The 24157-nt window shown below is 33.2% G+C and overlaps 1 protein-coding gene across 5 annotated transcripts in view; it reads left to right on the top strand.

The window, feature by feature from the left end:
* LOC131953648 (E3 ubiquitin-protein ligase RNF126) overlaps positions 1–23495 on the top strand; it is a 50296-nt gene extending 26801 nt beyond the window's left edge. For 4 of the 5 annotated variants that reach the window (XM_059316935.1, XM_059316934.1, XM_059316937.1 and 1 more), the window contains exons 5-9: positions 6495–6551; positions 7450–7516; positions 10218–10311; positions 12745–12860; positions 22238–23495. In XM_059316935.1, the coding sequence (XP_059172918.1) occupies positions 6495–6551; positions 7450–7516; positions 10218–10311; positions 12745–12860; positions 22238–22417 (514 nt within the window). In that variant the 3' untranslated portion in view covers positions 22418–23495. The remainder of the gene's footprint in view (positions 1–6494; positions 6552–7449; positions 7517–10217; positions 10312–12744; positions 12861–22237) is intronic. The other variant, XM_059316939.1, reaches the window with a different exon arrangement.
* The last annotated feature ends 662 nt before the right edge of the window (positions 23496–24157 follow it).

The following is a 24157-nucleotide window of genomic DNA, read 5'->3' as shown; positions in this document are numbered from 1 at the left end:
TATTAGTCGACAACGCTCGGTAATAAACGCTATAACAATAGGTATAAACAAAAAAACATTCACTATTCTATTTAGTTACTCCCTATATCAGTGTACTTCCTATTAAATTGTCCATTCCGAATTGAAACATTCAACTTCATCGTGGATATCTCAAAGAAACTAAACCAGCTAAGTGTAAAACTGAAAACCCAGCCTATGTCTTCTTTGAAGAAGTGGTTTATTTCGAAAAAAAAATACTTTTTTTGTTGAATACATAGTGAGCGGTAAATTACTTAATTACGAAAAATCTGAAAAGAATATCGTTATGAAACCAATGCTACTATTCAATCACTTCAGCATTAATATAAACAAAATGAAGGATGTTTTCACTGAGAAATTTGAGCGATTCAAAACAAATGCAAATACTCTGACTTACATAGTAGATCCTCTCAACACAAATTCAAATGAAATTATTTCATACTTTCAAAGCTATTTATTTTATATTATATATATAGTATTATATTTGCTTAGGATTATATATATATATATATATATATATATATATATATATATAATTCCTAAACAAATATACTATTGACATAAAAAAGTTAGTGGCTCTTTAAAAACCGGGTAATGTTGTAAATATGTAACTTTTGGCTCTTTCGTCTCAAAAGGTTGCCGACCCCTGTACTAAAGGATTGCGCGTGACTACAGTCTTGATTAACATCAATTTTTTAAGGAAAACCGTTTTAGCAGACTAGTTCACGGTTAGCTAGTGATACTGAATTTGGGAGAAACAGATTTTTAAAAAAAGAAGACGAATTTGCAAAAGCCAGTGTTTCTTGCGTTCATGGAAAAAAAAGGCCACTGTCGTCACCAACAATGTCGAATTCGTTTGGGTCAAATACAATTATTTCAAGAAGAACGGAGATGAAAATTGTAACAATGCGAATGGTCAGTTACAATTATTTCAGGGGAGAGGGGAGATAAAAGTTGTAACAACTGTAGTAAATAGGTCTTTCTTAAACTCACTGTGACCACAAGTTGGCCCATGTGTTGATAGGCTTGTTTGTTGGGTTTTTTTTAGAGGGGGAGGGGAAGAATAGGAGGTTAAAGTGACATCACCTATCTCAAATAGGCCTTCATAATGACCTCACCATTATGTCTACTTCGGGGGATGCAATACCGTCAATTTTTAACAACAGTCTGAGGCCATTTGAAAAACATACATATGTGTGTTTACTATCGTTATGATTATAGGTGTGCTTGGCTCAGATGTGGGTTTTTTCAACTATTTTATTTTTTATTTGAGTTAAAAAAATACCCCCCTAGAATCTATCTAATCTTAATTATTCTGGTTGATCTCATTGTCTAGCAAACAAAAATGTAAAAATTACAATTAGGCTTGTGTAAGTTTAAAAAAAATACAGGTACTTCCAAGAAATGCTAGAATCATAAAATTAGAAACATTGCAAATGATCATTATAGTTTAAATAAGTTCAATTTTGAAAAAACTATTTTCAATTTTGTGAACTTTAAAAAAAGAACAATTTTCAGTGTTAGTTCATAGTAACAGAAATTTCTTTTATTTTAGATATTAGCAATAATAAGGTATTAATTAGTACAATAATAGCATGAGGGGGATTTTTCAAACTTTAAGCAAAATATTTGCTGTTTAAAGTTTGTTGCTTGTTTTAATAACTGCACACATAGGGCTGACTACACACTTTATTGAACTCAATATAGGAAGTGCTAAAATTAAATACTTAGATATGTTACAAACTGCAGTGTACATTTCTACAACTTTTTTAAGTAGCTTTAAAGTGTGACTACTATCAGCTTAACTCACAATATCAATATTAATTATTTTGTATTTGGGGAAGCTCTAGAAATATAACATTAGATTATGGGATAAAGATGAGTCGACGATTTTAAACAATTTTTTTAATATTTCACAATCCTTTAAATATTAATTTTTGTGTAAGATTGTTGTAAAGTAAAAATCACTAAAGGAATGTATAAAATAATATATATCAAATGTCTCAAAAAGTGAATTTTTTATTTTTTTAAATTTCTGATGCTACATCAAGTTTTAGGGTTTTAAAATTTCAGTTTTGGGATTGAAATTTAGGATATGATTCACTTTAAAAATGAGTGGCACCCCTTAAAAATGTTTACTTTTTTGTGGTTTAATTAAATAAAATTTGGCATGTTTATGTTTAATGGTTTTGCGAGGAAATTTATTTGAAAAATAGCATGGCATTTCTTTGAATAGCAGGGCATTTACATCTATTTTTAATTTATGATAAAACTAAAAATATGAATAATTTAATTTTTTTTAGCCCAAATTTTCTAAATTTTTATCAAAAACACAGGAAGAAGTAATTTAAAATAATGCAGTTCTTCAAATGAAACATCTCCCAAGCCTGGTAATCTAGCCATTGATATAGCCTAATTTTTCTATTGTATTTTAACCCACTCAAATATACAGTTTCTCTCTTCTTCTTCGTCTTTGTTCTTAATTTTAGTGTTGGAATGGATTCCCTACAACACAATTAAGTATACGTGTCAACTGGTGATGCGTCGTTAAGGCTGTTGACTCTGATTTCAGCCTGCTTTTCATTTTGGATTTGCTTCCATAGCCTTTGTTCAGTCAAGAACAAACTACGAGGCAGCAGTTGTTTGAGTTTGGAGTTGTCTCTCCTAGAAGAGTGTCTGTCCCCAGCTAACTAGCCTCATCTGCCAGAGTTTTCGAACTCTAGACTTTCGGTTTCGGTTTAGCAACCATGAGCTTATATTAAAACCAAACCAAAACGGATTTCTCAACCTTCATCTTAACCTAAACATTCAAACCAGTACCAGAAATTTATCCGCAACCAAAATAAAAACAGAAATGGTAATTTTTGTAGAAACACAAACAACTTTATCCAGTGCTGGAAAACTTAAGTCTGAAACTGAACTTGAATAACAATTCAACCTGAATCTGAACTTCAAATGGAACTGGAAGTTAAATTGGAAACTGAAAATTTATTGGAATTGTAACTTTAACCGGAACTATAACTCAAACGGTCAATTGAACATATTGAAATTGAAATCTTAATGAAATTAAAGTATAAACTTTATTGAGAAACAGAACTTAAACCGTATCTTGAAATTTAACCAAATCCTGAAATTTAACCATATCTGGAAATTGAACTGGATATGGATATTGAAATTTAGACAAACAGAGCCATCTTTTTTCCTCTAAACTAAAACCAATATCTACACATCAATCTAAATCTTAAAACTTAAACCTCTGAACTGGAACTGAAAATCTTGAACAAGTTTTACTGGAAACAATAATTAAGCTGGAAAATCAACTTTTACAGGGACCAGAAATTAAACTAAAACAAGCTCCTTTGTTTTAAGGATATATAATCTATGTGCATGTTGTAGACTACTGTTGTGGTTACTTATCAGTAGAAAGATTGAATAATTAATACATTTTCATGAAAATTGTTTGAATGATGATAATGAAATTTTATAATTGTTGTTACAAAGGAGATGTAGGAATAGAGTATAATTTAAATTTCCCTATTTTGACAACACCTAGTGGATTTTTTTGTTCTGCTTTAAAGTGTTTAGCTTGCCAATATTTGCAAATAAGCATAATGGTTCGCATTTGAGTCCACTGTATTTTTGTTAATAATTACTTTGTTACAACATTATCATGTTATTATTCTTTTCACATTCATTGTAAGGGATTCTTTCTTTTTTAAATATTTGCTCATCTGCCATATTTTTAAAAATTATTCTACACCTTCTTTCAATTGGTGTCTCTATTTTGAGGTTCTTATTTTCTCAAGCAGTTCATCTTTGAGATTTATTTTCTCAAATTGGGATCTCTGCTTTTCACAGTATTTATGCACTAATTATGCATTACAAGCTGACCCGCTTTAGCCACTATTTAGTGACGTTTGAAGACTTCCTGAAAGACACAGTTATACAAATGGGGTGTGTGGGTACACACTAATGCGCATGCCTGGAGAGTGAGGGAGGGGGTGGGAGGAGGGTTAGATAGTCTGTGTGCTTGGTATCCCACATGGTTGGGTGACATAGAGAATTATTGATTCTGCTTGTTGAGATCTGCTGTTTCCTTTATTTATCTTTTACTACTATTACTACTAATATCTTGGGTAGTATTTTTTCCAGATAGGCCTATATTCCCTTTTAATGGCTTAATTGTTTTTTGAATCTGTTTAATCATCCCTTTAACGGTCAAATTCCAAGTAAATTTTATAAAGTATCATAAAGCATAATAATGAAAATTAACACTTGCTTATCATCTGTTTTTTTTAAAGAAGTACTAAAATGCTGCTATGCTATATTTCTTTAACCCCTGACCCCTTTATCTAGGGTGTCTCTTAAGATTTTAAACTTCATTATTGTTCAAGATGACTTAAACAGTTAAAAACTACATTTATTTACCTTTATATTTCATACCGATTTTTAATCGGTAGCCTAGGAAATGATTTGTGAAAAAACTCATTTGTTTTTAAATGGCCACGATGATATAACTGATTTTCAGTAATAGTTAGTTTGTTTTTTACTTTCTCATATACACAGTATAGAGGAATTTTGGGAGTTTTCAATGTTTTACACCACAGTACTTCATCATATACAGAGTATAGGGGACTAATTTTATTCTGGCAGAAATTATAAATGCAGATTTATCAAAATTTTGGCGTTCTATATGTAATCATGACAGAAAAGCTGGGCTTTGCAATTTTCTGTCTGTGTGTATGTCAGTGAACACGATAACTTGAGTACCGTTAGAGTTAGGTTGATGAACTATCTTATTCAAATTTGTAGTTCTGTATCAACTTTTCAACAAAATTTCTTATACAAGTAAAAGATCTAATTGGCTGCCTTCTTTCAAATTTTGAGTAATTTGTGTAGACTGGAAGTAGTAATTTACGCTATTTCCGATTTCTCAAAACAACGCATATTAATTTAATAAGGAATAATATTATTCCGCACTATTTAACACATATTGTTTGTTGTTTGGTTGGTGCGCAATTCTTTTTTCTACGAGATTCTATTTTTTAAAAGTTTAAGTATGTAAAACCTGATTAAAAATCTTGTCTATATCTCGAGTTGCCATCCCCATTGTGTTCTAGAAGAATATTCAAGAAAGAAAAGTGGAGATCACTCCGGTTTATTAAGGAGTGTTCTTATGACGCTATTGACCGACCGTTTACTGCCATTCAGCAGAAATGTGTTGTTTGCTAGATTTCTCCCCATTCAAATACATGGTGAGCTAAATGGGCGGGCTTAGCTAGCTGTTGTCTTGATCAAGTTATTTTATAGGTTTTGTTTTTACCCAGCATGATTTTTAAAACATTAATGACATTAATTTAATAGAAAGCAAGTTATAATTTTCTATACTATAGTTTAGAATATATTTTCAGTATGTTTAGAACAATATTAAATAAAGCACTTCACGTTTTGCTTACCTTTATTATGTTCAGCTCAATATTCTCAGTGATTTGACCAAAAAACGTACAAATGGCAAGTTTGTATCAAACACTAATGGTCATTTAAAAACTAGACCGGTATGGTTGAAGAATATGCAAAAAAAAAAGATTTTAAGTATATATTACTGAAATGATCATTGAAACATTGTTTAAAAAACGGAATCATGGTATTGTCATTTGTGGCAGCAATCATTACCATAACGGCGGTAAAAAAAGTAGTGACAGGCTACCTTTATCCTTGAATTACTTGTCACAAAAGTCTGTAAAAACCCTCCTCACTGTACGTCACATCATGAATGGACGAATATGTTGCATGTTAATAATAAATATGGTAGTGGTATTGTTGTTATAGTAACGTAGAAACGGCCCCTCCAGCAATACACATCTACTTTTTATTGGTTATGTATATAATGTCTACATTGTTTTTCTCTTTATTAAGATATCCAGGTGGATTCCACCCACGACATACAGTGAGGGTTAAAATAAAACATGCAGTAAAGCCTATTACATGGGAGGCATGGTTTAAATAAGAAAAATTGTCTAAATCTTCTTCTTTATTTCCATAAAATGTCCTTGTGAACTGTGTTGCAGCAATGGCTGATTTTAATGCTTATGTTTTGCAATATAAGTAGCATGTTTCAATTTAATTTTTGGAATAAAAGTCAACTACAAACACGCTGATTACCCATGTTGTTGACATTATTATTCTAGCACTCTGGATGTAATGTGTTGATTACCACATTAGAGATGCTGGCATATATAATATTACTTTACCACATGATTTATTTTATATAGTCTTACTTTTATGCCTAGTAATCTTTTTATTTTTTTATTTTAATCCAATACTTATATACTATTTATCAAGTTCTAGTTAGCAGTTCAGTAAGTAAATTGTCTATTTCAAACGTTATCAGTTTATCTTGGTGAGTTGTAACATAACTCTGTTTGATATTTTATCACGTCATTTTAATGAAGTGTATTTTAATTAATGATTTCCAGAATAATCAACTATGTAATACAACGCCTTGGCAGCGATATTGCTGGACGTAATCCTGTGTAAGTTGTAGTGTGTAATAATCTATAAAAAGCAATATGTGTTGGTTTGTTTGTCTTTTATGCATCACTACACCTTTCATCCAATCGACATGAAACTTGGGAAGTTGTTGAAAATACTCCTTTGGGGGGGGGGGGGGGGTTCTAGGGCGCTATTTGTTTTTCCTCTTTGTACAGTATACAAAAATAAAAGGGGGTAAGGGGATTTAGTTTCGCATTTTTTCCCAATCTTACAAGCTCTCTATAAATATTTGAATATTGGTCATCATATTGTATTTGGCATCTTTGGAAAGCTGGATTTTTCATGTATTTGTAAATCGTATTTTCCATTATCTTGTAAACACCCTAAGCTTACAATCGGCTTTACAAATTACACAGAAGTGGTATTTTTGTGACCTGCTTTTTGTTTTTCTCAGTTCACAGTCTTTATAAAACAATTCATACCATATTTTCAGTAATTGTTCTTCATGCAAAAAAAAAAAGCATTTGTCATGAGGGAATTGTGATGAGTTTCATAGCAAAAAAAATTTATGGTAAATAAGAAACAAATTTTGAAACTTTTGCATACTAAAAAGGTGCGATTTTTCTTAACTTGTAGACTTCAGTAGCTCTATTGAAAAATTGTCTAGATTAGGGCATAGATCTAATGGTCTTTAAACTTAAGTGTAAAAACAAAAGTGAAAATCTTAAATTTTTCCTGCCATCACTGCAAACCCCCCCCCCCCCCTCCCTCCCCACTGTCTTGTCAAAAACATTTTGCTTTCTTCTTTTGTCAGTCAGTTGGTTGTTCTCTGTTATATTCATAATACTCCATTTTCCTTGAATGTTGATAAACTTGTATAAAAAATATGTAAAGCTATATAGGTGATTTTTAAAAAAATATGTTGATACTTATTAACAGAATTTTACACAGTAATCCTGGAGACTATGCTTGGGGAGCTGGTGGTCTTGATGCTATTATATCTCAGGTAATAAAAATGTTTTAATTCATTAGCAAGCATATTCAAACTAAGAAAAGTAAATTACAGATTGGAAAATCACTTGTTTTCTGTTGTTTTTAAAACTGTCTATAATTTGATTTTGTAAATAAAACTTTCACTACTTCTGTATTTTCCAACTAAAAAAGGGTTATTCTTTAATTAGACCTTAGAATTAGAACAAATATTGTTATAAACAGTACACTAGTACAGGGGTCGGCAACCTTTTGAAGCGGAAGAGCCAAAAGTTACAATTTTCAAAATTTCCCTGGTTTTAAAGAGCCACAAACATTTTTCTTGTTCCAAATATTTTATTTTTTTATTAAAATTATTAGTATTTGTTCAAGGAGCTGGAGAACCGCATCTTAATATCAAAAGAGCCGCATGTGGCTCGCGAGCCGCAGGTTGCCGACCCCTGCACTAGTATGTAAGCTAGATCTGTAGATCTGGTTTGCTGTGATCGTATTATGAATCTTAAAGTTTGAGGGTGTGGGTTGTCAAGTCAGCATTAGAGTCTAAGTAATTGTCACTTTTTTTATTTTTACCCATATTGTAATCAGTTTTCCTCACATGACTTACTATTATTATTTCTAAATATTGTTTTTGTTTCAATTGATTTTTTTTTAAATTTGGCCAAACAAGGTAAAAAAATTATGCCTGATTGCTGAGGTCATTGACCATATCTGCTGATCCATTTGTGGATAAGGCTGAAGCCCAGCAAAACTTTTGATTACTTTCCAAGTCAATTGACATGCATCACCAGACAAACATTAAGTCATCTAAAATAGTTGTTCTAGACAGGTCTATACAAATTAAATGTCTATTAAAAAATTGAATTTACCACACACAAATTAAACTTCCATTTTAAAAAAATTGAACTAAACACGTCAGGTTCATGACCCTTTAATTCATACTTGATAATATAGTGCTACCAATGTTATTTAAAAAATGAAATAACTACTATGATTTGATAAGACAATCTCCCAGCCATGGTATCCAACTCTACCCATCAAAGCTTTGGATTTTTTCTTTTCTTGACTCTTAACTTGGCTTTGTCCAGCCTCTAAATCACATGATAAATGGTAGTAGCTAAATTAAGAGGTCATGCCCTTAGAGCAGGGGTCTCCAAACTTCTCACCCAGAGGGCCGCATTAATAATCAAATATGCAGTTCGTGGGCCGACAACACACTCGAGGTCCAAATAAAAAAGAATCAAAACACAAAACATTGATGTTGTTTTTAACTATTTAATATATTTTATTCGGTAATTATTTAATAACATTACACTGAAAAGCATATCATTGTATTAGTGGGAATGGTGAAATTGTTTCCTAGATGCCAGAACAGCAGAAATTTCTGGCTTTAGATTTGATGTCCCTAACATCAACAGTGACCTGAGATTATCATCGGACAAGTTTGATCTCAAATTGCTCTTCATGTATTTCATTCTTGAAAATGTTTGTTAACACAGGTCTGTTGTTCCCAAAAAATTGAAAGGTAACTTGATCCAAAAGTTTTGGCATTAAGCAAGTCTTCTTTGGCAAAAACTTGTAGCTTGCCTTTACTTTCCTGGAAGTCACCTATTTCCTCTCTTTACTGAAATACTCTGCTCACAGCTTAGCCATTTTACTGCTGTGTAATATAATAAATCTTGCAAATCTGTATCTCTCAACATGTCACTAAACTCTCTATGGTTAAGCCCATGTGACCTTATTAAATTCACCATCTTCACAGCATCTTCAATGCTAGTGTTCACATATTAAGCACACAAAACTTGCTAGTGAATAATACAGTCCAGGTTGTAGAATATATTTCTCATTAAAAATCTGCTTCACTTGTTCTACCAAGCCTTTCTTTATGCTACTTATGTACTTTCCTCCATTAACAGTCCATGTTATTATCAGCAAAGGTTTTTTTTTAACTCATTGAATATATCCTCTCCGGTAATAGTGCTAAACATGCTGTGTAGGGAAGCCAGCTCTTGTGTCATGTTCATGTCTTCATCCACACCTCTAATGAACACATGCAGTTGAGAGGTGTAACAGCTGTCCAGCGACTCGTCTATTGCAATTTTAAAAATGGCTAAACTGGCTTGCATTTTTCACTATTTGCGACACAAATGCTTCTACCCATGTCTGCAACAGGGCGAGCAATTGTACTTGCACCCAAGGCTACTTTATCAAATTGTTTTGAATTTTCTGTGCAAAGTTCCTCAGCCATCTCCAACAAACATTCCTTTATCACTTTACCATCTGTAAACTGTTTGCCACTTTTTAGCAATAAGTTTTTATAATGTATTGATTGGTTGGAAAACATAACACACTACAGTCCGCCTCTATTTTAAATCTGTAAAAAGATAGCGTCAACCTAAGGGTGGCTGATCTTGGTAGTTTACACGTAAATTTCCGTATTTTTCTCCGTAGACAAAAACATCTCCCCTGGCCGTAGTTTGGAGACCCCTGCCTTAGAGCATTGGTAAAAAGATATTAAAGTATGCACGATTTTATATGGTCTTATATACTTAAGAATCAAACACAATTGACTTTTATAGTCCTATTTGTTGGTTGGTTTGCATTTTTGAGCACAAATACACAAATTTATGTTTGAGTAATCTTGATTGTGACTTAAGCTGGATGTAAAATCATAAATTTAACTAACAACATTTCTAATGTTTCTGTTTTTTTTTAAACAGCTTCTAAATCATTTGGAAGGTACTGGTGCTCCACCTGCTCAAAAGGAAAAAATAGAAAGCCTTGAAAAAATCCAAATTGATCAGACTCACATTGGTATTGTAAAATTAACACTAATAATTCATGAAATTGGCATAATATTTGTGGTGCGAGAGATTCAGTGGGTACAGTGGGTCGTTTGTCCTTTACTTAAGAGCCTGCTACTGTGTTAACTTAACCAACACTAGTTTCTCAATTACAATACAGTGAGTATTATACTCCTCACACAGGGTTCCCACACAAAATAATAATAATTAGTCTTTATTGCTTTTTTGGGTAGTGCCAGCGATATTCTCAACATGCTGCAGTTAACTATCATCTGGGTGGGTTTCAGGAGCTTCTTACCTACTTGGGCCTGGAATCCGAAAACACTTTCGGGTTAGCAGTCGAGCGCTTTGCCACCTGGCCATGCTGTTCTGTTTGTTCCCAAAAAAAGGCCAAAAAAAAATAATAAAGGAATAACTCTTCATGGACTACCTTAATAGAACATTTGATTAAGTTCACTATTTTTTAAAAGTACCATTTTGGTTTTAAGTAACAGTTCCTATGTTTTAGCTTTCCTTTAGAATGCAAAGGCTTTTTATAAAATGTCTGGTTTCTTTTTTAACTATATCAAAAATAGTATTTTCATTTAAAGGGGTGAGTACAGAGGATGTAATATTTTAAGACAGTCTTATCATTGCGTTCCCAATCCTATATTCTTTGACGTGTGACCTTTAAAGGTAAACCATGCCTGCCCTATATTTTTTGGATCATATTTGTTAGGGCATTGGTTTGCCTGCACTACCGCCCAGCACACCCCATATAAATAGAAAAATTACACCCTCCCAGCGCACCGCCCTTGGAAAATAAAAAATACTTTTTTGCAGAACCCTCCCCTGGAGTGTTATAATCAACTCCCCAATATTTCATGGCGATCGGATGAACGGGGTCAAACTGCAATCGACTTTTGATTCTTCTCTACTTAGAGAAGAATCAAAGTGCACCATACTGGGGTCCCGCCCTTGCATAATTTAAAAAAAATTTCTGCAGATACTCTTCCAGGAATATTATCAACCACTTCCCAAAGTTTCATGGCAATAGGATGAAAGGTGTAGTAATACATTAAGGACAAACAAACAAATATACTTTAATTTTTATACTTATACGAGCCGACCCGCGGCATATCATACGCCGCTATTTAGTTGTTGTTTTTTCTACTTTTCAGTCATTCATAATTTGTGAATTCGACAGTACTAATGCTGCCACTGAAAATATATTTGCTTTAAAACACTAAAACCCTCCTTACCCCCCCCCCCCTCCTCCTCCTCGTGAAAGCAGCCTCCTCTTAGTTACCTCCCCTAAGTTTAAAATAGTTTCAGACTAAATTATCTGCCCCTAATAGCCGTCACTAAACCTGTCTCTACGCTTGTAAACATTTAGCGTGAACCACAGCTCACCAGACCAGGGGGGGGGGGGGGTTAATATGCCTATAGAGGAAGGATGGGGACTGCTAGGCGCGCTAACAGCTTGTTTTCTAGCGTCTCCCAGAAGAGAATTATATATATAGATAGACTAGCATACCCATGGCACATAGCTACATAAACTGACTTATTTACATTTAATCAGTTTTTACATACTTAAACTTTTTAAAAATAGGAGAGAATCTTGTAGAAAAAAGAATTGCGCATCAAGTGAAGGCAAACAATATGTGTATAATAGTGCGGAATACTGGTACTTTATAAATTCATATGCTTTTTTTTTTTTATTAGAAATCAGAAATAGCGTAAAGTACTACTTCCTGTCAACAGAAATTGCTCAAAATTTGACAAAAGGCAGAGAATTAGATCATTTATATATGACATTTTGTTTATCTTTCTGCAACAGTACTCAAGTTATAGGCTTTTGAAAAACTATAAGAAGAATAAGTTCCACTTCCGGTTATTGGAAATTGCTGAAAAGTTTATACAGAACTACAAATTTGATATAATACTTATATTTGAAATTTCATGAACCTAGCTGTAACGGTACTCAAGTGATCGTGTTCACAGACATTCAGACAGAATTGCAAATCCCAGTTTTTCTTGATTACACATAGAATGCCAAAATTTTGATAAATCTGCATTTATAATTTCTGCCTGATTAAAATAAGTCCCCTATACTCCGTATGATAAAGTACTGAGTTGTAAGACGATTACAATACTTGGCTGTAACATTTTTATAAAGTCACCCATGGGAATCCATAATACCATTTTTTGTGTTTATCTACCATTAAATAGGTCTTTATAATTATAGTTTTATGATTTTAAAGAGTAAAATATTGTAACTTAACTATAGAAGGCAGAGTAATTACTATAGTAAAATCACTAGAAAGTTGGTTCAATAAAGAGAAGTGATCAAATAAAAAATAAAATCGTGATATTCTGGTGCTTACATTACAAAAAAGTTAGTAAATACCATCAGAGCATGAGAACAATTTTTAGGAATTGTTTTTTTTTTACTTTCCCCCAGAAAAAACCCTACAGTGTTCTATTTGTATGGATGACTTTGAACTTGGCATAGAAGTAAGGAAGCTTCCCTGTGATCATCTTTACCACTCAGATTGTATTATTAAGTGGTTAGAAATGGTATGCTTTCTTTATACTATGTTTTGTACAATGTATATTATTCATTTTAAGCAAAAACTTTTGGAGCAGGATTGTTTAAAATTGGTAGCTGCAGTGAGCTTCATGCAAATAGTAATAGAATTGGTACAATGGATATTTTGACCTAAGTTCTTTGTTAGCACACAACATTATGGTAGAGTTAATTAACTTTTCTTATTTAAGTTTTTATCTCTTATTTCACTGTATTCGACTACAAGGTGCGTCACTTTGACCCCGTATACTTTTTACATAAGAATATTTTATTTCATATGCATATATTTTTAGCATTAATATAATTTTAATTATAAATTGACAGTAAAATTAAGGTTAATTTCAGTTTTGGTGTTTTATTGGTATACTTTTAGTCATAGATAAAAATAAAACGAGACATTACTAAAATGAAACTTGATACCGTTACTACCAATCTATTTTGCATTTGCAAGAAAACTTCATTAATCACAATTATTATTAGTTAGTGGAAGGCCGGTGAACACGTTCAGTCTGTTGTGTACTGGAGTACACACCTCCATCGTCACGGGCCGCTGTGCACCTGCGTGTAGCTCCGCCATCTTAGCCGTCAGCTCAGCCAGCTACTGTGACAACTTCAACATTCGATGGTTGCTGTCCATGTTTCTCTCAAGATGAAGCCCCACGTTGGGCGCCAAAATGTAACACTGCCTCAGTAGGGATGATATCACCCACTGAGATGTAGTGTTTAAAAAGGCTGACCCTGAGAGATAACACAAAACGACACTTTGGTTGTTAGATACTGGCTTTATTGCAACTCTGTATAGGGCAAATTCATAAATGTCTAAGCCATAAATGGCTATGTAGACCTTCATTAGGTCTACATAACCAAGTTAACATAGGCAACTGCACCGTCCGTGTCATGGCAGCCTGGGGTTTCAAGCCCCATAGAGTAAAATAGGTTTGACTAGTGTGTTGAAGATCCGGATTTTTATTCCAAGGGTTAAATCTCCAGAACCCCAAACATTTTTTAGTTGGTTGAAGACTGCTCTTGCCTTGCCCGTCCTTATTTTCATGTCTGCTTCTGTCCTGCCCTGCTTATCAACAATACTTCCAAGGTAGGTGAATCTATCCACTTCTTCTAGGGCTTCTTCTGCCAATGTTATAGGGGTGCGGTTTGATGCATTAACTTTGAGAACTTTACTTTTCTCTCTGTGGATGTTCAGGCCCAGGCATGTAGAAAAATTAGAAACACTGTTGGTTTAATCAGCAAAGTCCAGCTCATCCAGCTGGCTCCACTGTGTCCACCGTATACCGTTTAGCTTTTTCTCTGTTGACATCTTCATAATCCAGTCTATGGCCAGCAGGAACAGGAATGGTGAAAGTAGGCAACCCTGCCTTACTCTGGTCTGTACTGGGATGGCCTCCGAAGTCTGTTGGCCATGCACTACTCTACATTTCAGACCTTCATATGAATACATAATAATGTTGACTATTTTCTTTGGCACCCCATAGTGTCTCAACAATTTCCACATTGACGGTCTATCAAAGGCCTTCTTGTAATCTGTGAAATTAGAGAGATGAGTTCTGTTCAATGATGATGCACAGAGTAGCAATTTGGTTTACGCATGACCTTTCCTTCCTAAAGCCCGCCTGTTGATCTCAAAGCTGGGGTCTATCGCTTCCTTCATTCGGTTTAATCATATTCTGTTGAAGACTTTGCCTGGGATGGACAAAAGTGTTATCCCTATATAGTTAAAGCATGCACTAAGATCGTCTTTCTTTGGAAGCTTTATTAGTAGTCCCTCCTTCCACTCCTCTGGTATTTGTTCATCTTCCCATATTTTCTTGAAGAGTGTGTCAAGTAGTGTGGTGCTAGTTTCTATATCTGCTGTCAGTGCTTCTGCCCGTATACCATCTATTCCTGGAGCCTTCCAATTTTTCAGCTGCTTTATAGCTTTTTATGTATCTCTTCTTTTGAAGGTGGGTTGCATTCTATAGGGAGATCACTTTCAGCTAGTGGTATATATCTTGCATGCACTCTGGTGTTGGTCTATTCAGTAGTTCTTCAAAATGTTCTGCCCATCTCTTCCTCTGTTCCTTTTGCATCAGCTATTATCTTTCCATCTTTTGTCTTTGCTGGCCTCTCTGGCTTACTGATCTTCCCAGATATCTTCTTAATTGTATTGAACACGTCCCTAATATTCCCATGGTACAGTGCTTCTTCTGTTTTACTTGAAAGCAGTTCTAAATAACTCAGTTTGTCTTTCCTTATGCATTTCTTGACACTTTTTTTTTGTTTGTTTCAGTGTATTCTTCCAGGGCTTTTGATTTAGAAGACTGTTGTTTAATGTTGCCTTCTTCATTTTTCTCTCAATTTTCAGAGTATCTGCTGAAATCCATTCCTTATTTTGCCTTTTCATAGGGCGTAGTACTTTTTCACACGTTGACATAGTCCAAGGCCCTAGCACCAGATGACAGGAATCTTATTTTGCCACCTGTAAAATTATTTTCATTTTGAACTACCATAAATTAAAGCATGGAACCAGCTATTTGTAAAAATTTCAAATTATGCATTTGGTAATGCCTTATTTAAATTGATTAGTATTGAATCTTGATGAGTAAACATGGACCAAGTTTTGTTGTAACCCTTGGATAATGTATGCTATGCTGGCATGTTCATTAAAACAAAAGTGACAGTTTGAATTAATATTTTATCCAGGCTCCAAGTCCACCCAAGTAAATAAAATATTAATACTATTTCATGCATTAAATAACAAATTACACATTGTCGAAATGTGTATTGTTTGAAACATATAAAAGTATCATCACACCTCCTTATTCTATATAATAGTTACGCTGTCTGTGTATCTATCTATCTGTGTATGTATGTATCTGACAAGAACGCTTTAGAGAAAACACAAGCAATTTAAAAACTTTCACAATGAAACGAAAACGAAATATGACGTCACATTTAGCATATAGTGGAAAATAGTATCAAGCCGGAGTAATATGACGTCATTGATTCTCGAGTAAACATTGAATAAAAAGACAATTTTGTCTAATCTAAGTGGTTTGCTTTAAGAGTTTCTTTCATACAATTCTTCGGGTAGGGGCGAAGCCCCACCCCCGCGTAAGAACTCAAAAGAAATTTCTTCATCGATACTCTATAATGAAATAACCGCCTAATTAATGTGTCTAATCTAAAAAGTGGTTTTCTTGCAATTTCTTTAATGCAATTCTTCGGGTAGTGGCTAAGCGCGACACCTGTGTTTCTTTCAGACTTTTTCCTCCCTGGAGGGGGGAACTTTTTCTAATCTAAAAAGTGTTTAGCATGCAGTTTTTTTTTTCAAGCATCTCTTCCGGTAGGGGCGAAACCCCGCCCAGATTCTTCCTTTAGTTTGTATGATCTACAAATGCGACCAGTGTTTCTTTCAGACTTTTTCCTCCCTGGAGAGGGGTGGGGGTACTTGAAATTTTCGGGGACGGGGGTAGAATTTTAGAATTTTCTGGGAGGGGGCGGACACTGGAAAAAGTATATAATTATATTTCGTTGAATGGGACAGTAGACATGTTTTGGGGTGTGGGGGGGGGGGGGGGGCAAACCCCCTCCTCCCAAGTAGAGTTGCCTGAAAGAAACTCTAAATGCGACTTTTGTTATGAATGAGATTAGGTGCATGGTTTAGGGATATGCCTATGACTATATTTTGTATAAATTAAAGTACCGAGAAAATAGACAGCACTATGAACCTAGCGCCCGTTGTATCCTTCCTCAGCGGGCCATTTTTCTCGTCCTTAAGGCAATATGCACATTAAAAAATTACCAAATCCCTGATTTTTTTTGTCATATTGGGTTTCTTGCACCTTTGGATACTTTGTCCATTTTTGTATTAAGAAAATAATAACTTCAATGAAAGAAAAAATATTTGTTTAAAATGCAATTTTTATGACCCTGTTAATTAAAAAAATCAGCACCAATTACTTTCCTTGATAGATCACCAAAAATAAAAATATTTCCGTTAGGCACATTGGGGAAAAAATAATAGTTTTTTATTAATATTATTAGTTTTTTTTTGTTGAAAAAAAAACAATTATATAATTAGCATGGATTGCTAAAGTGCAATGTGATAAATAAAACCGAGGTATTTTAAATACTGCCTTTTATTTATTTTATACACTTAATGTTCTGTTTACCAATTATTATGTTAAATCAATAACAGCTTAGTAGCTGTTCCTAAATGTTAGGAATGTTAACTTTTAACTTTCGTTTGCGGATAAGATGGAATGTCACGGTCATTCACTCAATTGAATCAGGCATGTCCGCCAGCGCACCTACAGGGTGCGATTTACGCCCGGGCTATCCTGTGAGCACTATGTTGCGTACGTTCATTTTAAAGAGTGCGGTTGGATGTGAATAAAAAGGGTTACTATAAGCGTTCACTAAAACCAATCCAGGACATACTCAGGCGCCCACCACATGTCCTGTTTGGCGCCCCTTGGCTTTCCCGTGAGCGTTATGGCGACTGTCAGGTTTATGTTAGCATTTAAGTTAGTGTTTAAGCTCTGCACTATTGTTTGCACTTAGCTTTGTGTTTGTATTTGTTCTTGCGTTGTGTTTGTGTTGATGTTTACATTAGAGTTCGCATTTTTATTTGTGTTAAAGTTTTTGTTTCTTTTGTGTTTAAGTTTGTTTCGGTTTGGGTTTTCATTTGGCTTTGTTGTGTTTTAGTTTAGGGTTAATTCCAAAAGTGATATATTTCCTAAGCCCGGGCAACGCCGGGTGTATATATTGCTTAATAAATACACAAGTCATGGTCCTTTACAGATAGGTTTTTCACAGAGGCCAGTGCAGGGCCTATCCAGGACGGCTAGTAAATATATACTGAAGTACTTTAATATATATATATATTTTTTTTTTTTTGATTTCAAGATTTTATTTACAAAATTACATAAATCTAAAGCCACCTTGGCAAGTCACATCTACAATACAAAGTTACACATTGCATTATAATGAAATAACCAAAGCACATTGGTTGTCTTTAATATTGGGCTTACTGCTAGATTTAAGCGAAAACAAAAACTAGATCTGCATCGTTTTAGGTCATTGAACAAAATATGTAGGTCTGCCGGGTCTGCTATAATTTAGTTACACCATCTAGCAGGGTCTAGATCTAATGGACACCATCGAGAAAAGTCTCAAAGGTAATTGAGAGGTGCATAAATTAATTTAAAAATCTTGCACGGCGTAGTTACAATTAACATGGTTATAAAATCCTGTCTGTCTGGTTTTTTTTGGACTTTACTAAAGATTGGATGTATTTGATGTTTTTAATATTTTCGGTAACTAAATAAAAATTTAAAAAAAAGCAAAAACAATTTGGTTTTCACGTGTAATGGCGACATAAACAATGGCCGCCATAAATTTTATTGTACACATTGTAAGCTAAAAATAGAAAAAATAGGTCATGGTGTTTAAATTTGATTGATTCTAAAAATATTAAATTTCTGAATTAATTTTAGGCTTAAGTTTTTTAATAAAATTTTGTCATTTATTATTTTTATGGTCCTAAATCTAAAAAGCACATTTTTATTCCATGTCAACAACATTACAGAAGGAATCTCGTCAACTCGCTGGTGTCCATTGCTTTTTACTGTGGTAAAACGTCCTTGGAATGTTTAAGAAGCCTCGAATTACCGTGTTTGAGAAAATTGCCGCTGTCACTGCCCCCTCCCATCCGCTTGTAAAAAAAAATCCGCTTTTCACTTTGTCAGGCGGCTACATCTCTGACATGAGTATTACTAGCGTAGTTACTTGTGAAATTGTTTAAAAAACAACTTAATTCAGTTATTCCGCGATATGAACTAACTTAAAACTTCCACGATATTTCTTTACTTCATCATGTATATCATAGGTGGGGACATTGGGGTCGTCCATAAATGACGTCACACTCGTCGGGGGAGGGATGATCCGTAATTGTGTGACGGTGTGTAATGAGGGGATTTGGGGGGGGGGGGGGGTCAGATGGTGTGACATCACACTTTTGCATTATTAAAAAGCAATGTTAGAAAACGAATTTTAGCATTTTAGAAAACTGTTTTAATAAATTGTAAAAGGAATTGATTAAAATTGATTAAAATACTCTATTTTGACAGAGTTCAGACAAGATTTTGGGAAAAAATCGTATTTTAAGAAAAAAATCAACTGCAATTATGAGGGGGGGGGGGAGGGGTTATAGGCTGAGGTGTGACGTCATTTTAGAGGGTGGGGCCTGGCTTTTTGTGATGTGTGATGGGGGGGAGGTTAAAATCTTTTAAAAAGCGTGAGGTCATTTATGACATTAAGCAGGATAATTTCTACAAGCATAGCTAGGTTTTTTTTTGTTTCTATATGTGTGCAGAGTCCTTTTTAAAGGAATATTTGTGCAGAGTCCTTTTTAAAGGACTATCAGACAGACGAACCAATGCTTCCTTTTATGTATAATGACCTGATTCTGATTAGCACTTGACATTGACAAGTCATTCAATTGAAGTAGGGTTTGTTGCTGACTCTCTAATAAAGTCTCTAAAAAAAATAAAAAAAGCAAGTGAGCTTCAAATTCTCAATTTCAAATCTGATTGTAAGACAAGTTTGATAGGATTTTCATCAAATTTTTCCTTGAAATCTCCATTACTTTAGTCATTAGTGAGAGACTTAGCCTAATGCAAATGTTTAAAAATAGTCAGTTCACAAAAAAAAATGAAGGGAATTCTTCACATCCTAGTCAACACATGGAAACTGAAATCAGCTGAGTGTGACCAAGTTCTGTTTCAATTTTCAACATTCATAGATACATGCACTCTAAATAGTTGTCTATCTAAATTTAAAAGACCACATGATAGGCTGGACAGTTTTTTCATAGAACAGCTTGATAGCAAAATTTCTTATGTGAATATTTGGAAAATTGTTAGAGATCTATTGCTTCTGTCACATGGTCAAGCCAGTGTTGAAAGAGGTTTTTCTGAAAATAGAAGTTGGAAGAGTGTCATTTGACACCAAAGATACTGATTGCAAAAGGGATTATGCTGGACTCAGACAATCTCCTGACTTAGATAATTTTGTAATAACACCAACATTATTTTAAAAATTGTGTGTGCAAAAAACATACATCACCCTCATTGTAATGCCTGTTAGTGGTAGTTTTTACCTTGAAATTCCCCCCAAAATCACCTTGAAAACCTTGAAAAAGCCTTGAATTTTCTTTTGGGATTTGGCTATGGACCCTGGTGAGTGCAAAAGACTATGAATAAGTTGGGGTACTATAGTCGTTTATAAAGCTGAAACAGCGATTCCGCCCCGGGCTAGACTGTGAGCACTTAGCATTTATGTTCGCGTTAGTGTTTTCTTTGTGTTTAGGTTGGGTTTGCGTTAGTGGTTTGCGTTTTGATTTGGGTCGTTTTTGTTCTTTCGTTTTCGTTTGTGTTTTTTTCATTGTGTTTGTGGTTGGTTTTGTGTTTGGATTTGGTTTGTTTTCGTTTGCTTTTTCATTTGTGTTTTTATCTTTGGGTTTGTGTTTGTGGTTGGTTTTGCGTTTGGATTTGGTTTGTTTTCGTTTGCTTTTTCGGTTTTTTTTTTTTTGTGTTTGTATTGGTGGTTGTGGTTGGGTTTGTTGTTGGTTTTTGTTTTCGTTTGCTTTTTTGTTTGTTTTTTGTTTGTGTTTGTATTGGTGTTTCTTTTTTCGTTTGTGTTTTTTTCATTGGGTTTGTGTTTGGATTTGGTTTGTTTTCGTTTGCTTTTTTGTTTGTGTTTTTTTCTTTGTGTTTGTGGTTGGTTTTGGATTTGGTTTGTTTTCGTTTGCTTTTTGGTTTTTTTGTTGTTTTTTTTTGTGTTCGTATTGGTGTTTGTGGTTGGGTTTGTTGTTGGGTTTTGTTTTCGTTTGCTTTTTTGTTTGTTTTTTGTTTGTGTTTGTATTGGTGGTTGTGGTTGGGTTTGTTGTTAGGTTTTAGTTTTCGTTTGTATTTGTGTTATCGTTATGTTTGCGTTTTGTTGTTTTGGTTTTGGTTGGTTGTGGTTTGGGTGGGCAGGGCCGGGTTTATGATGATTACTAAACACACAGGTAATGGTCTTTAACAGAAAGGTTTTTCACAGAAGCCAGAGCAGGGCCTGGCCGGGACGGCTAGTAAACTATAAAAACTAGACTGACAAGCTTGTTTACTAAGTAGCTACATGTTTTTATTTTTTTACTATCAACCCTCTAAAACCTGCTAACATCAATTTAGAAAATCTTGGTGGTGTGTTGTTCATGAAGAAAGCTGCCATTTTCTGCTACTGTTCCTAGAGTGATTTTAGTGATCGGTATTGTGTTTTGTTGAGCTTTTTTCGAACATGCTTAGAAATAATAAACAATTTAAGTGTTTTAATTTTAATTAAAAAATTATAGGATGTGAGACTCACATACTAATTTTCTAATTGCTTAGTTTGTTAAACAGTTGAAGAATCATCTCAGTGATAATTTTCAATCGATAACTGAAATATATGGTGTAATATCAAAAACCATAAAATTTATGCAGAATTAGAGAGCTTAAAATTTACTTTTTAATGGTACCAAGATTAAAATTTACTTTAAGGTACCAAGCTTATTTCTATAAGATCCCTTTTTAATATAGAAACTGAGAAACAAAAACTACTACATTTGGGTGAAAACTGCATATATTTGAACTGTTTGATATACTTACTTTCATAGGAAAAGTACAAGATAAATAATATGCAAATACGAATTTTCAGACCTTGTAGAATTCTGACCACTAGCTCTTTCAAAAAGTTGTTATATATACTGAAATATAAGCCTTTTAAATTTGATTACTGCAAGTGCATAAATGAAAAAGCCTTTTTAAATGTACCAATAGGAACCTGTGCATACAATGTAATTCTATTGTATCAAATTGTGTCCACTTAACTTAAATGGTACTCAAGTTTTTGGCTTTTGAGAAACCTGAAGTAGAATAATTACCACTTAAACAGTTTAAACAGAAACCGCTCTTAAGTTGATACAGAACTTCAAATATAGATATAGAATAAGAAATTTCGTCAACATAACTGAAACTATTCAAATTCAGACTCTCAGACCAAATTGTAAAAACTAAGTTTTTCTGACTAAGGGAGGTGTAAAACTTCAAGATTTGTCAAATTCCTGGTTTTGATTTTTTTGTATGATTATAATAATACTTCCTCTCTGCACTGTATAAACAAGGAGTAAAAAAGATAAGCATTTGTTAAGTGCAAATGATTGTTCAAAAAGTATTATGTGTTTTGGTTTCTTATAGTTTGTATTGTATCTCATTATTTTACTGAGTACCTGTTCTAAACAATATTGCATTTAACCTACTTATTTATTTTTAAAATTTAAAAATTTCAGCATGGAACTTGCCCCGTTTGTAGAAAAGACCTAAATGGATTAGACACTTCAAGAAATGAAGATACCCTTGAAAACTCTAACTTCACCACACCTGTAGCAGAAAATAATGAAATGCATGCAAGTGCTGCTTCTTCTTCATCAATTTCCAATGGACCATCTACGTCATCATCATTCTTGTAACATCCTACAAATTGGTTTTTTTTTTCCCTCTAAAACAAATTCTTTCCTTGTAAAAGTCCATTTTTAGATAATCAAATCAGATTAGCTGCAGATGAATACCAATTAGATCTATTTGTGATCATTTTTATTTTATTTTTGTAAAATAAAAAATTATTTTTGAACTTCAATAAAAACACCTTGAAATTAAGGTTTAAATGTTAAGTAAAATGTGGTTACAATGCCATAAAACCTGAAGTTTAAAAAACAACACAATGGGGATACATTAATCTGATAGTTAGTAAAACTTGCTCTATAAGTAGAACATGGAATCCTGTATCTAATGTATAATATAAATTAACAATTATGTGCATTAAATTTTTTTAAATAGGGTAATAAGCAAATATGAAACTATTACAATTTTTCCTTTATTTTGAAGAACATTAATTTTACATTGATATTTCATAGAAATTTATAGTTTGCTCTGGAATATTTGGAAAATATCCTTCATTTGTTGTCAGAAGCATTGCTATGAACCATGTTACTGATTGAAAAATAACTTATTTGATGATCTGTTACATCTCTGAATTTGATATTTATAATTATTCCCCTCTACATTCATAATATCGTATTTTAGAAATTAAGACAAGTTTTTATTCTCATATGTTAAAAGTTAAGTTTCATTTATTAGTAATATTGTAAATTAAACTTAAATCATTATTAATTATAAGTAACACTAATGTTGAAACAAGTGATATTTTGTTTTCCTTTCAAGACTTATAAAGTTGACTCCTGCAAAACATGTACCGAGTTCATGAAATGAATAAAAAATGTTTAGAAGTGATTGTTTTATAAAATATATAAAAATTGTTTTTAAGAAGTTAAAGCATATACACATATTTTATCCAAAATCTGTTTTATAAATATATGGCACTTTTATTTTACTTGTATTGAGCAGTGGTATTTGATTACGCTCATATTTAACTCGTATTATTAACAAACACTTTAAAATAGCACCCTTAATTAAAAAACTTTTTGTTTGATAGGTTTTGGTATAACAATAAGAAGCAGAAATGCCAAAATATACAATTAATGTATGCTGTCTTGTATTTTATTTCACTTTCAATGTGTATATGATGTTACAATTTATTCTCAATGAGGCATTTTGCATATTATATAATTTATTATTTAGTTCTTAGCCTAATCTATTTTTTAATAGACTTTTCATGTTGCCTCCGATAATTTAGGGCTATCCATAAATTACGTCACATTTTGTTGTTGATTTTTAACCTCCTATTAGGGACACAAATGATGATAGACTATCATAGACCTCTTAATTGCACTTTTTCAACTATTTGTTTTTATAAAAACATTTATTTATTTCTTAAATTATCTCCATACTGAATCAACATTGAGTATACAGATATTAACCCTTTTCTTTTTACTGTTTACATAAACAGCGTTTTAAAATCTCGAAATAGCAGCAAAGACTAAAATTAAGTTTCTTATATTACTTTTTAAAATTTGAACATTCACACTTTACACTTTATGTCACACATCATCACAAAATGCTGAACTCAGTTTACCCCTCTTCCTTAGTGAGACTTAATTTGTAACAAGGGGGTGTTTTGTGGATATGGTATTAATGTTCAGAAATGTAGCTTTTTTCTTTTTTCAGCAATGAATCATCTAAAATTACTATCAGTGGTGTAACAGTAACAGACTAGCTGTGGTCCTTTGGACATCAAATTTAAAAGCCTGGGT

This window comes from Physella acuta, unplaced genomic scaffold (assembly GCF_028476545.2).
Source record: "Physella acuta isolate Inbredline_101_S28 unplaced genomic scaffold, ASM2847654v3 ptg000936l, whole genome shotgun sequence".
In the NCBI taxonomy this organism is placed as follows: Eukaryota; Metazoa; Mollusca; class Gastropoda; family Physidae; genus Physella; species Physella acuta.
This window is presented reverse-complemented; position numbering and strand designations above follow the sequence as displayed.